Source organism: Gavialis gangeticus, unplaced genomic scaffold, assembly GCF_001723915.1.
Source record: "Gavialis gangeticus isolate Ggan-Ray unplaced genomic scaffold, GavGan_comp1, whole genome shotgun sequence".
Taxonomy (NCBI): domain Eukaryota; kingdom Metazoa; phylum Chordata; order Crocodylia; family Gavialidae; genus Gavialis; species Gavialis gangeticus.
In genome coordinates this window covers 10,329,434-10,343,134 of record NW_017729011.1, presented here as the reverse complement: position 1 = coordinate 10,343,134, position 13,701 = coordinate 10,329,434, and the positions used below count along the sequence as shown (strand labels likewise).

Sequence of the window (13,701 nt, the reverse complement as noted above, 5' to 3'; positions counted from 1 at the left end):
CAAGATGGACCCTAGCAGGCTGCATTATCAGTTGAGGATGTCTTAGAGTGGGAAGTGGAAGCAATTAAGGCTCAATATAGAGCATGGTCAGCCTTGGCTGTAGCCTGCTATAGGTCTGACATTCCCAGCCATCCCCTCCTGCTCCTGCCCTTTCATAAGGCAATAAATTGTTGTTTCTGGCGGGGGTGGGGTAGGTCAGCATTTAGGAAGATTTCATTTCCAGTATTTGAAAAGGTGGTCACTGTGACCCGACATCTCTCCGCAGGGAGCACTTGGGTAATACCCGGAGTTTGATTTATGGCGTTAAATTGGCAGACCAAGAACTGCTCCTGTAATTTATTACCCAGCCTTCCCCAGAAGACTTCTCTCTCTTTCGCGCGCCTCCGCCATCCTCCCCTCCCCTCCCCTTGCCTGTGTGCACACTTTCTCTCTCTCTCATTCTCCCTTTTTTTTTTTTTTAAACTGAGAAAAACTGCCAGCCAGAAGCAAATTCCACATTTACACATGGCTTCATGAACCCTCTCAAATAACGTAGACCCACTCTGACCAAGGGAACTCGGCGGTCTGGCTCTAGCTGAGAGGGTTTATCATTGATGTAGGACTGCCAGAAATGAGCAGAACCATTTCCCTCCCTCCCCTCCATTTCAGCGAGGTCCTCCACCCCCTCCTTTTTTTTATTCCATACATAGCTTCCCCCTCCCGTGTTGATCCATCATATGTTTTGCAGTTAATGCACACTTCTGGCCAATCTACCACTTGCGGCTTCCCACCATCACCCTCCTCCCTGCTGACCCCCCATGCCATCATTTCTTGGAAGCCCACCAGCCATTTCACAGGGTACAATTACAAATAAAGCAACCATGTAGTGAGATGGAGTGGAGAGGTGCAACCACAACTTTGATTAAAGACCTTGTGGAAAACTAAACAAAACCTCTCCATACCCTAAGGAGTGTTACCCCAGGAACTAAAAGGTATCTAGCATGGAGTATGTTCTTTCATGCCCCTGTTTGGCCTTCCAAGCTGTCACTGTCATAACAGCACAAATCATTGGTCTTCCTTGCCTGAACAGAGAAAACAAGTATAGCACTTCTCAAGCACAGCAGAAACATATATAGTAATGCCTACAGGTATTAGGATAGCGGGGCCAACAGAGTTAGAGAGAGAAAATGAGAGAAAGTAATAAAGAAAAGAAGAGAAAGGACATAAGAGATGTGCAGATGGAACAGGATACAGAAAGAAAAGAAGCGGTAAATGTTGAGGGAAGTGAGCAGAAGACCAAGGAGAAAAAATGGTTGGGAGATGGAAAGAAGATGTGAACAAGGATGAGAGAAAGAGATGGGACTGGAAGCACATATGCATGTGTTTTGGAAATCTAGACCTTCCTCTGAAGCATCCAGTGGTGGCTAAAGTGAGAGATAGGATGGGTCATTAAATCTATTACTGGAGCCTTTGGTTTTTTAAATCTAATGGGTGAAGCTTATCCATGTGGGCACCAATCACACTGCCATGGGTGTCTCTGAGCAGATCAAGAGTGATTACAGGGCTCTGGGTGCAAGGGTGAAGAGGATGGGGGCACAGATCATGTTCTTCTCAATCCTTCTGGTCAAGGGGAAGGTCCCTGGCAGGAGCAGATGCATCCTACAGATCACTGCATGGCTGCACAGATGGTGTCACCAGCAGAGATTAGGCTTCTTCAGCCATGGGATGTTGTTCCAAGAGGAAGGATTGCTAGCAAGAGACAGGATCCACCTGATGAAGAAAGGGAAGAGCATCTTCACAGACAGGCTCACTAACCTAGTGAGGAGGGCTTTAAACTAGGGTTGCCAGGGTATGGAGACCAAAGCCCTGAGGCAAGGGGGGAAGTCAGAGCCTTAGAGGAAGCACAAGCAGGAGGAGGCAATAAGGGAGGCCTCCTCATTCTTCCTGAGAAATCAGGGCAATCGGCGAGTCACCTCAGGTGTCTGTACACGTATGCGCAGAGCCTAGGAAACAAGCAGGAAGAATTGGAAGTCCTCGCACAGTCACAGCACTATGACACGACCGGAATAACAGAGACTTGGGGGGAGCTCGTATGACTGCAGCACAGTCATGGATAGATAAAACTGTTCAGGAAGGACAGGCAGGGGGGAAGAGGAGGAGTTGCACTGTATGTAAAAGAGCCATATGATTGTTCAGAGCTCCAATATGAAACTGGAGATAGGCCTGTTGAAAGTCTCTGGGTTAAGGTCAGAGAGGAGAGCAACAAGGGAGATGTCATGGTGGGGGCCTGTGATAGACCACTAGACCAGAAGGATGAGGTAGATGGGGCTTTCTTCAAACAGCTGGTGTACGTTTCCAGATTGCAGGCCCTGGTTCTTACGCAGGACTTCAATCACTTTGGCATCCTCTGGGAGGACAATACAGCAGTGTGAAGGTAATCCAGGGAGTTTTGGGGGAGCGTTGGAGACAACACTGGTGCAAGAGACCAACTAGGAGTTGTGCTCTTCTTGACCTGCTGCTCACAAATAGGAAAGAATTGGTGGGAGATATAGTAGCGGTTGGCAAGTTGCACAGCAGTGACCATAAGATGATCAAATTCAAGATCCTGACAAAAGGAAGAAAGAAGAGCAGCAGAGTATGGCCCCTGGACTTCAGAAAAGCAGACTTTGACTCCCTTAGGGAACTGATGGGCAGGATCCTCTGGGAGGCAGGCTTATGGGGAGAGGAGTTAGCATCCAGACTACTGCACTGGGCAGCACAGTTTGGGGAGAAGGTGAGAAGCCCTCAGAGGTGAAAGAGCAGGTTAGGGACTCTTTAGGAAATCTGGATGTGTATAAGTCCAGGGGCCAGATGGGATGCATCCAAAGGTGCTGAAGGATTTGGTTGATGTGATTGCAGAGCCGCTGGTCATTATCTTTGAAAACTCGTAGCAATCAGGGGAGGTCCTGGACAATTGGAAAAGGGCAAATATAGTGCCCAGCTTTAAGAAAGGAAAGAAGGAGGATCCAGGGACCTACACACCAGACAGCCTTACCTCAATCCCCAGAAAAAGTAACCGAGCAGATCCTCAAGGAATCCATTTCTAAGCACTTGGAGGATAAAAAGGGTGATTAGAAACAGTCAAGATGGATTCACCATGGACAAGTCGTGCCTGACCAACCTGATTGCCTTCTGTGATGTGATAACTGGCTCTGTGGACGCAGGGAAAGCAGTGGGCATAATATACCTTGACCTTAGCAAAGCTTTTGATACTGTCTCCCGCAGCATTCTTGCAGGCAAGGTAAGGAAGTATGTGTTGAATGAATGGACTGTAAGGTGGATAGAAAGTTGGCTACATCGTCAGGCTTGTCGGGTAGTAATCAACGGCTAAATGTCTAGTTGGCAGCCAGTGTCAAGTGGAGTACCCCAGGGATCTGTCTTGTTCAATATCTTCATTTTGGAAGATGGGATGGAGTTCACAGCAAGTTTGCAGATGACACCAAGCTGTGGGGAGTAGTAGATACATTGGAGGGTAGGGCTGGGATTCAGAGTGGCCTAGTCAAATTGGAGGGTTGGGCCAAAAGACATTTCATGGGGTTCAAGAAGGACACGTGCAAAGTCCTGTACTTAGAATGGAAGAATCCCATGTACTGCTACAGGCTTAGGAACAACTGGCTAACCAGCAGCTCTGCAGAAAAGGATCTGGGGGTTACAGTGGACAGTAAGATGAATATGAGTCAGCAGTAGGGCTGCCAAGATGGCTAACAGTATATGGGGCTACATTAGTAAAAACATTGCCAGCAGGTCAAGGGAAGTAATTATTACCCTCTATTCTGCACCAGTGAAGCCACATCTGAAGTACTGTGTCCCATTTTGGGCCCTCCACTATAGAAAGGATGTGGACAAGTTAGAGAGTCCAGCGGAGGGCAACGAAAATGGTGAGGGGGCTGGGGCACGTGACTTATGAGGACAGGCTGAGGAAACTGGGTGTATTTAATCTGGAGAAGAGAAGACTGAGTGGGGATTTGATAGCAGCCTTTAACTACCTGAAGGGGGGGTTCAAAGAGGATGGAGCTACACTGTTATTAGTGGTGGCAGATGGCAGAAAAAGGAGCAATGGTTTCAACTTGCAGCAAAGGGAGTTTAGTTTGGATATTAGGAAGAACTTTCTCACTAGGAGGGTGGGAAAGTACTGGAGCAGGTCACCCAGAGAGGTGGGGGAATCTCCATCCTTGGAGGTTTTTAAGGCCTGGCTCGATAAAGTCTTGGTTGGAATGATCTAGTTGGGGCTGGTCCTGCTTTGAGCAGGGGGTTGGACTAGATGTGCCCTCCCGGGGTCCCTTCCAGCCCTCATTTTCTGTGATTCTATGATTCTAAGCTGTTTACTGGAGCAGGTACACTTTTTGATACAATGAATTCCTTCATTGTTTACTGGCAAACACAAAAGCCAGGGATACTCTCTGCAAACGTCAATTTAGCTGCCCTTGGTGACAGAATTTAAGGGACAAACTACTATCTGTTTCTGGCCCTCCCCATGTCATCTCTTGTTTGGCTTCTCTGTAGCAGCTTCTGTGATGTGTGCCGTTTTCCTCTAGTCTATGTTGTCCCATCATCTCCACTCAAGCCACTAGCCTCAATGGCACAAAGAGAAGCATGTCCCTTTAAGTCAGCACATATAGGACTGGAGCCAACAGCTGGATGACTTCCTCGCTCTGAATCACCCAGTGGGTAACAAAAATGACACGGTGTTCCTGGTGCTGAGACAGCTGAGATGAATGCCTTACCTTTGATGCCCTGTGCTCTCTCATTGCTCATGCTAGACACCACTGTCTCTTTAGCTAGCCCAGTGCAGATACATATGTAGACTCACATAGTCCAGCCTGCTTCATGGAGTTCTTCATCTAACAAGGATGAAATTGTTTCCAGATGTCTGCTTGGGAATTGGTTTTCTTTTCTTCCTGTAGAAGCCTTCCTTCTCTTTCTGTTCACCTCGGTAGCGTGAGCAATTCCCACCATCCTTACATTTCATCATCAGGGTTGCACCGTTCAGACAAAATCCCTCTTCACTAACCTCCATCTTCACTCACTCATTATGAAGCTTTTATGAATTATAATGGTTCTTGCTGTCCAAAACTGGATGAGTGGACAGCAGTCTGACTGGTGGGACTGGATTTAACATGAACTACAACTGATCAGCATGTTTGCTTGAAAGATGTCTCTTGATCTGCCCTTTTACAATTGTACTTAATACCAGGAGCTTCCCAGTGCTTTACTGGAGACCTGTAGTGTTCCCTCAAGAGATACATTGCCATTGCACATCAAAATCTGATGCTTGTTGATCCCTCATTTAGCCCCCCTTGAACTTAAATGCTATCTCCAGGGTGAGGGCACTGCAGAATTTGGCTGTTGGGTACACCGAGCTTTAGCTATGTCAGCCTTACTGGAAGCACTGGCCTCACTAATAGTTAATATCCAGCGATATTCAGCTAATGATTTCTAGGAAGGATGGCTATGGAAGGGAGAGGGACTGGCTTCCTAGTGTGGTGTCTACTTATAGGAATTTAGTTAATAGATTGAGGTGGCTGTGGTCAAAGGCCAGCCTAATACATTGAATGTGTATGTGTATTGTGAAGCTTTATAATTAGTCCTGAACTGTCCTAACTGAGCCTGTTCTTGTACATTAAATCAAGACACATCCGCTGCACTCAAAATGACAATTGCTGGACACAGGTGTTCACACTTGGTATTTGGTTCCCCTGGAGGAACTATTTCGAGGCCATCCTAGTTTGCAGGTGGAAGGGCGGCTGCTTATCTGAGGCTGAGAGGGGCTAGTGAGTTGTTACCTTTTGGTATAACTTTCCCTCCCTAGAGCAGGTTATGGCCTGGTAGACCTCCTGCCTTCTCTCTCTCTCTCCATCACAGTCTGGAGCTCATGCTTTTCTGACTCATGGCAAATGCTTTCTTGGAATCTCAATCAGTGGATGCCACATCAGAAAATAGCTTTGCTGCCTCCCAACTGTATAGCTAGCAATCCAGGGCTGAAACACCATAAAGCTTTCATAATCAAATAATCCCCATGTTTATGCCTAGCTGACTGACAGCACTGCCTCTGACATATCATTAGCGGGCATTTACATTCCTCCAGTAACTGCAAAAACCCCCAACCCCAAATCCAGAGCTTTTCGGAGGCACCAGAGGGAGAGGAAATAATCTGTGATCTTGAGACTTTCAGACCACTGAAGTAAACCCTCTCCCCCCCCCACCCCCATGTGTGATTTAGCACTTTACAAACACTCACTAGGGGATATTTTGTTTTGTCCTCCTTTGTTGTTGTACTTTTCTTTCTCTGCCGTTATACAGCTCAGTTCTTTCTATCCATTTCCCATCATGAAAGCTTGAGAAAAATGCAGTTCTCTGGACTCAGTTGGGTGCCTGTATATGTGGGTTGCCTATAGTTGGGTGCCTATATATGTCCATCATTCATGTTCTAATTAGGATGCTCCAGCGCCGTCACGGGTATTAAGCCCCTGCACGTTTCAAAATGGCCATGTAGGCATTTTATCTAAACCTAGTCAAATGAGCTTTAAATAAAGTGTCCCACCGCCAGTTTGAAATGTGTGGGGGCTTAATACACATGATGGTGAGCTGTTTTCATTAGACCAGCTATCCAGGAACTGCTCTAATTAAAATGCTCTGCCCCTCCCCCAAGCATGTGTATAGGTAACCATCAGCTAAGGAGGGTAGCAGATCTGCTTGAGGTACTTCCTAGTGAGGGGCATGGGTCAGGGGGCAGGAAGTGTGTTACAGGGCTTCAGAAAAGCAAGGACCCAGGGGAAACTGTATAACTTTAGGGCTGTGCGAGGCTTTGGGCAGAGCTTCGGATCCAGAGAAGCTTTGGACACCTCAGGGTCTGAAGCAGCACGTCCGGGCAGAAGCGCTGGCCTTGTTCGGCTTCCCAAAGTGGTTCGGAGCCGCCTCAGAGATCCGGCCATAGGGTATAAAGGGGAAACAATAAAATATCTATAACGCTGCTGTTTTTTCTCTGATTTGGATGAAATTTTCAGGGATGGTGGACACTGCAGAGAGACTGAAGCCTGCCAAGCTTCAAGAAGATCAGTGCAGGGGCTTGAGGGGAACAGCACCCCAAATTCTTGAAAGCAAAACTCCTGTCACGTCTACGTGTTACAACACGGGGGAGGAGGGGGTCAAAACTGCAGGGGTGGTAGCTCTTACTGAGGCCACAAAGCCTGCCAAGCTTCAAGAAGATCGGTGCTGGGGTTGGGGGGAACTGCCCCTCAAGCTGCAGACAAGCAAAACTGGTGCCATGGGTGCTTGTGGGACTGACTGTGTCTGTCTTGGGGCAGGAGGGGAGATGCTGCTGCAGGCCTGGCTGCTGAGCTGCTGTGCTCCCATTTACCAATCAATCAATCATGATTCACTCGGGGACCAGGGACTCAGGGACCAGCTCAATACACAGGTCCTAGCTACTACATAATGACTTAACGAGCATCTATTAGCAGGTACAAAACCAGGCTAAGGAGAGAAAAGACTCAATACAGACAATCAACTGCCCCAAGATGGACACAGTCTTGGCACAAGTTCTGCCTGTCAGCAGCTAGGGGTGCAGGGCCTCAGAGCCCCCCCCCCGCACTGATCTCCTTGGCAGCTGGCAGGCATCACAACAGGGGCCACCATCCCTGCAGCTGTCACCCCGCTGTGCCTGAACACACGCAGTGTCACCCATGGCACGAGTTTTGCTTGTCCATAGCTTGAGGAGCAGTTCCCCCCCAAACCCTGCACCGATCTCCTTGAAACTTGGCAGGCTTTGTGGCCTCACCAGGGGCTACCATCCCTGCAGTTTTGACCCCCCCTGTGGTGGAACACAAAGCCGTGACATGAGTTTGGCTTTCAAGAATTTGGGGTACGGTTCCCCCCAAACTCCTGCACTGATCTTCCTGAAACTTGGCAGGTTTCATGCTCTCAGCAGCAGCTACCATTCCTGCAAGCTTCATCCAAATCGGACAGAAAACAGAGTTATAGATATTTCATCGATTCCCCATTATACCCTATGGCTGCATCACCGAGGCGGATCCAAAGCTTCGGCCGGATCGAGGCGGAAACCCGGTCCTGAGCTCTGGAGCGGATCGCGGCCATCCGAAGCGGCTGGATCGGATCGCTGCCAACTCGCACAGGCCTAATAACTATCCTTTGCTTTTTGCTTCTCCTGTGTTTTCTTGAGACTGGAGCCATGATGATAGATCAAGCTAGCCTGCTGGGTCTGTAGCGGGCAAGATTCAAACCTGTGCAGGAGAGCCGTAACAAACGTTTAGTCCATTGTCATAAGCAGTCATCTACAACTACTATTGACAGAGAGGTAAAGAGCTCCCTGTGTCTTCAGCTCAATCAGTTGTTTCCATGGAATAACTGAGGGGAGAATTTTCTCCCTGAATAATGAAAAGGGAGGAAAAAAATCCAGCTTCCAACAGCATGTTCTTCTTTCTCGCGCTCTTCAGAAAGCAATAACAAAGGAGCATGTTGTACATTTAAATGAGTCACCTCAGGAGTAGACCACATTCATGGATGCATCGCCAAACAAGCCATACTTGTGCTGCACTCATCAGTGATCCCACTAAGAGCTGACTTATTTCAGCTGAAAATTTAATCAAGGCTCTCACTCCTGAGGGAAGCTTGCTGGTTTTGAAACCCTGGGCAGAACTCAATACACTTTCTGTGATGTCCAGTGCTGTTGAAAACCACATTATTTGCAAGAGGTTATACTGGCTAGAGAATGAACTGGAACTGAGAGATATGGTGAGAGGTTATATTCCCAGGTCTGTTGTGACCTTTGGTCACTCATGTCTCCTGCCTCAGTTTCTCCATATAGACATCGGGAATAGTATTTTCCTGGTGTAGAGGGTAGTAAGTACTATAGAAATGTAAAGTATTATTATCAGCGAGCATTTAACCAGGCCAAGTGTCTACCTACCATACAATGACAGCTTCTTTTTTGATAGGTCACTTGCCTATATTATAGGTTAGAGCAGGGGTGGCCAACCTCTGGCATGCGTGCTGCAAGTGGCATGGGCAGACTCTGTGTGTGGCACGCGGCAGACTGGGGAGGTAACGGGGAACAGAAGGAGCAGCAGATTGGACAGGGGAGGGGGATCAGAGAAGTACTCGGGGTGGGGGGGCATAAGATTTATGGCACATGTGCCAAAAATGTTGGTCCCCTGCTGGATTTGAGACATCACTTGATCCCAGGAATCCTGGCTCGTGGACCCCTCTTCTCTCTGGTCTCCCCACCTACCTCCTTTGTCCTACTCTTGTCTTCATTCTAGGAAAGCGCACCTGATCCTAAGGAGGTTGGAGAAAGTCAGCAACCACTGCTCAACCCTGTTACGCAGTGCCTATATCCAGAGCCGCACTGAAACCATGCCCTACCTGTTCTGCCGCAGTGAAGAGGTTCGGCCACCCGGCATGGTCTGGTACAGCGTCCTAAAAGACACCAAAGTGACATGCGAAGAGAAGATGGTTTCCATGCTGCGCAACATGTACGGAGAGTCCAAGGGGCGGTGAGGGAAGATGTCGGCCTGAAGCTGTGGAAGGCAAAGGGACTCCAAGGAGTCAAGAACTTGTGATATCCTGAATAGCTGGTGGGATGTGGGGGAAGGGTGACGTTCGGAGGGGTTGGAGGGGACAGCAAGGCCGAACGGGACTTTCTCACTAAGATGGTGGAGAAACAAGAAATCAGCAAGTTGGACTTTAATTTCCTTTTTTTATTTTTAAAGAGAAAATACCTAATTTGACTCAGCATAAAAGTCTCTCCTTTTTAATCTTTTCTTACTGAATTTCCTGGACTACACACATGAAACCCGAGTGGAGGAGAAATCCAAAAGAGCCAGGGCCACACCAGGGAGTGAACTGGGAGAGGGGAGAGATTGACTTGGGCATGACCTCCCCTGCTAGCCCTGGAAATGGATGGGCTAGGAAAGGGGAGGTGGGTGGTGAACTGCCTCGGTGCATCAAGGAGAAAAAAGAAATACCTTGGTTCTGGGAGGCGCCGTGAGAAGCTGGAGGCACCATCCTGAATGTGGAGGTCATGGAGATTCATGCCAGGCAAGTGCCAGGACATTGCAGGCAAACTGTTTTTTTAACACTCCCAAGTTTACAGAACTGTTCCTTGGGGAGCCTTCATTTGCAGGGTTCCTGACAGGTTGTTCTGTGCATTAAAGATTCATATTAAGTCCACCTTCCTTGCCTGCTTGGTATTTCTTACTGATGCACTTCTCTGCTGCTGTCTGTGATCGTATACAGGGCCTTTACATGGAGTGACGTGGGATGCAAATGGGTCACTTGCGAGCCCTTTTGAAAGAAATCCCAGTGTCAGGTACATGGCTAAAGGGCGAATTCTTTGCCTGACTAGCCACTTCTGAAACCCACCCGGGGGTAAGGGAGACAGCAGCTGAGCAATAAAAGAGGAATGGTGGGGAGAGCATAACCTCTTTGTGTAGAACCAGACAGCTCTTCTTCTGCAGTACCCCCAGCCCCCGTGGACGTTAGTGAGTGTTATAGGCCTGTGTACAAGTCCAAGAACTAAATAGATGTGGAGGCTGTTTTATTTTTATGACAGGTGTGAGTACAGGTGGCGTGAGAGTCGTGTGAATAATGGATTGTTCTGTTAAGAAGCCAAACCTAAATATGAGGGCATGGGGGAGGGAATGGGAAAAAAAAAATACTAAGTCTACCTTCCCACCCAAAGGGGAAAAAATGGGGAAAAAAAATGTTCTGGTTGAATGAAATGTTTTGGTCAACCCAACTCAAAATGTAGTCTTTAAGTTTGGGGTGATTTAACTCTTCACATGCTTGTAAAAACAGGTTAATTTGCAAATGAAAATGTTTTGAAACCAAAATTTAGTTTCATTAAGAAAATTGCAGAAGGGAGCAGCCTGGCTTTCTGAGATGTTTTCCTCTTTCTTGTTTTCTGCTGAAACTGTTCACCAAATGTATCTGCAGTTGCCCTGAGTTTGGGTTGCCCAATACTGCATTTGGTGATAAACTTAGTGTTCATCAAAAAAAAAAAAAAGTTGCCCTACTGGCAAACACTTAATGGCACAGGGTGGGAAGCTGAGGCTCAACATCTTGCTCCATACTTCACAAAAATCAGACAGAAGTCTATGTCAGTGGTCTTTGAATCACGCCTTAGTTCAGCAGTTCCCAACCTCTGACAGATTGCGCACCACCAATTTAAAATGATACAACCTTAAGTACCACCAGCAAATGTTTGTAATATAAAGTAATTATAATAACTCTGTTAACATGTACCATTGGCAGGTTGTTTGCATACCACCACTGGTGGTACCCCTACCACAGATTGGGAACCACTGCTTTAGTTACTTCCCTTTGCAAGTCAGAGGATGTGTTTGGTCTTCGCTTTGGCATCTGCTGAGGCAGCAATGCAAGGGGCATTCACATTTGCAAGGTCCTGTCTGAACTGTTGAAAAGGAGTTTCGGACTGACCAACCTCTGTTCCTGTAAGAACAATAATGTGGGGAAGGGGATTAGTGATGACACCAAAGAAGACACCCCATCTTTGAAGCTCCTTTAAAGCAGCAAACATCAGGTCATTGTTTCTGCAGCACCAAACATGATGAGGAGGCACTGGTGCCTGACTGGGGGTCACTAGAAGCTACAAATAGTAAATAACAGCAATAATTTTCTCCGAATTTTTCATATATTAAACACCCATGTGAGCCATTGCTGCTTCCTACATTCCAGACTCAAATTTGCTAATTTGGGATCCCATATTTTTCCTATTGTAAAATGCTTAGAGAACAACTTGTGTCATCATGAAATCAAGGTGCCACTTGCATAATAAAGTGCTTAATCCCCTGGCACCTAAAAGATTCTCCATCATAATCGTCTTTTCCCTTCCCTTGGGTCTTGCTTGTCTGCTGTAGTCCCTTGGGTCTCTGGAAGTGGCGAGTTTTTGTCCTCCATCACTCACCAAATTCTTTTTGCCTTTCACAACCAGATGGTGCATTTGCAAGGAAAAATTGAAAGTCTAAAGAGCTTCTTCTCTTTGTCTCTCCATGGAGGCCAACCACAATGTGCAGGCATTTAACACATGGTGGATACAAGGTGCTTCTTTTTAAAAAGTGCTGTGCTTTTGCAAGCTTTCACTGACTTTGATTGCAGCGTCAGAGGCTCACTAACTCCTGACCTGGAGGCGAGGAGAATGCAGTGAGCGGGTGACATGCTACCCAGGCATGATGAAGTGGATACTACTACACCCTCTCAATAGCCCTGCAACTGCTGCGAGTTTTCACTGCCCGACAACCCAGAGTAATAATTCTGGCTAAATCCCAGGGTCTTCTACTGCAGGCAATCACTGCTCTCCCTTTCCAACTCTTGAGCTTGCCATGGACACCCTCCAGGATTTAATGGGACAAACAGCTCCTTTTAAAAATACCGTATAAACCGTACTTAGCCCTCAAAATGAAGCATGCACCTCAGATGCACCTCAGATCACATGCCGAGTAAGGGAATTGGAGAAGAGGTTAAGGAAATATTTGTTAGGACCTATTATTGTGTCAAACAAAACAAAGTCAAACTCTTGAATTGAAAATAAGCTGCTGCTTGATGCCTTGACTGCTGTTTTGGCATCAGGTTGCTGCACTGTCATATACTGCCATTAAAAATACCATGTGCAACTGTGAGAGGAATCTCTTGGGTGCCCTAGACCCAGGCTGAAGAGGCCTGATTCTTCTCTTTCCTTAAAACCATGTAAACTCATTGACTTTTAATTGGGGGGGGGGTGTTACTTGGTTTACCCTGAGGTGAGTGCAAGAAGAATGTCATCCAGTCCCATGTAATAGCACAGAACAGTGGTTAACCTTCAGTAGGGTATATATGAGAAATATATAGCATATACTCATCAGCTGCAGCCTGGGATGGTGTGATATGGTGCTACAACAGAAATGGTTGAACCTTGAGAAGTGAAAAGGGTTTGGTTTTTTTTGCAGATTTCTTGAACTCTTTTTTTTTGTTGGTTCTCAGGTTTTTTCCAGAACCAGTCCCTTCCTCTGCCCTTTATGTCACAGACTCAGTTTGGTTTGCTTTTTCAAAGAAAAGCCATGGTTGAAAACAAAGCTGCACATGACACAATGGAGAGGAGCTTTGGAGACTCAACTGAGGGTAGAAGTCAGTGTTGACTGTCCCCCTGGACATATCAGGTGTTTTTTTTCTGTAATCCCAGTTAAGCACCTAGATTGTGGTGGTAGGTGCTATAGGGACACTGAGAGACAGATGACACTTCTAGATATGGAGGAGCTTGTGCAGTGAATTAGGGGCAGGCGTTCTTCCCAAAGCTGGGGACACACAAGTGAGTGCCTGAAGGCACATCTTGTGGGCATGATACAGTTCTTACAGCTGAATCATACTCTTGCAGATCACAGATTTGTTCTTCCTCATGATTTGCACAGTTTCACACATAACATATATTTGCACACCTTCAGCCTACAGAACGGGGGAGGTGGAGAAAGCACACCACTCTTGCTATTTTCTGCAGTCCAGGGTGCACAGGAGGACATGGGAAACAGAACTATAATTGCAACAGTCCCAAGACTGCTCAAACTAAGGGTGAAACATGATGGACGTGATGATGGCTTAAGATGATCTTAACCCCCATCCGCCCTTTCCCAAGTGTCATATGGGTGTAACTAAGAAGGAAGCCCAGAGTATAAG

At 47.0% G+C, this 13,701-nt stretch overlaps 1 protein-coding gene across 1 annotated transcript in view; it reads left to right on the top strand.

The window, feature by feature from the left end:
- ASTN2 (astrotactin 2) overlaps nt 1-10,206 on the top strand; it is a 644,195-nt gene extending 633,989 nt beyond the window's left edge. Inside the window, 1 exon segment of the mRNA XM_019510513.1 lies at nt 9,297-10,206. Within this exon segment, the coding sequence (XP_019366058.1) occupies nt 9,297-9,534 (238 nt within the window). The 3' untranslated portion in view covers nt 9,535-10,206.
- Nucleotides 10,207-13,701: the final 3,495 nt, after the last annotated feature.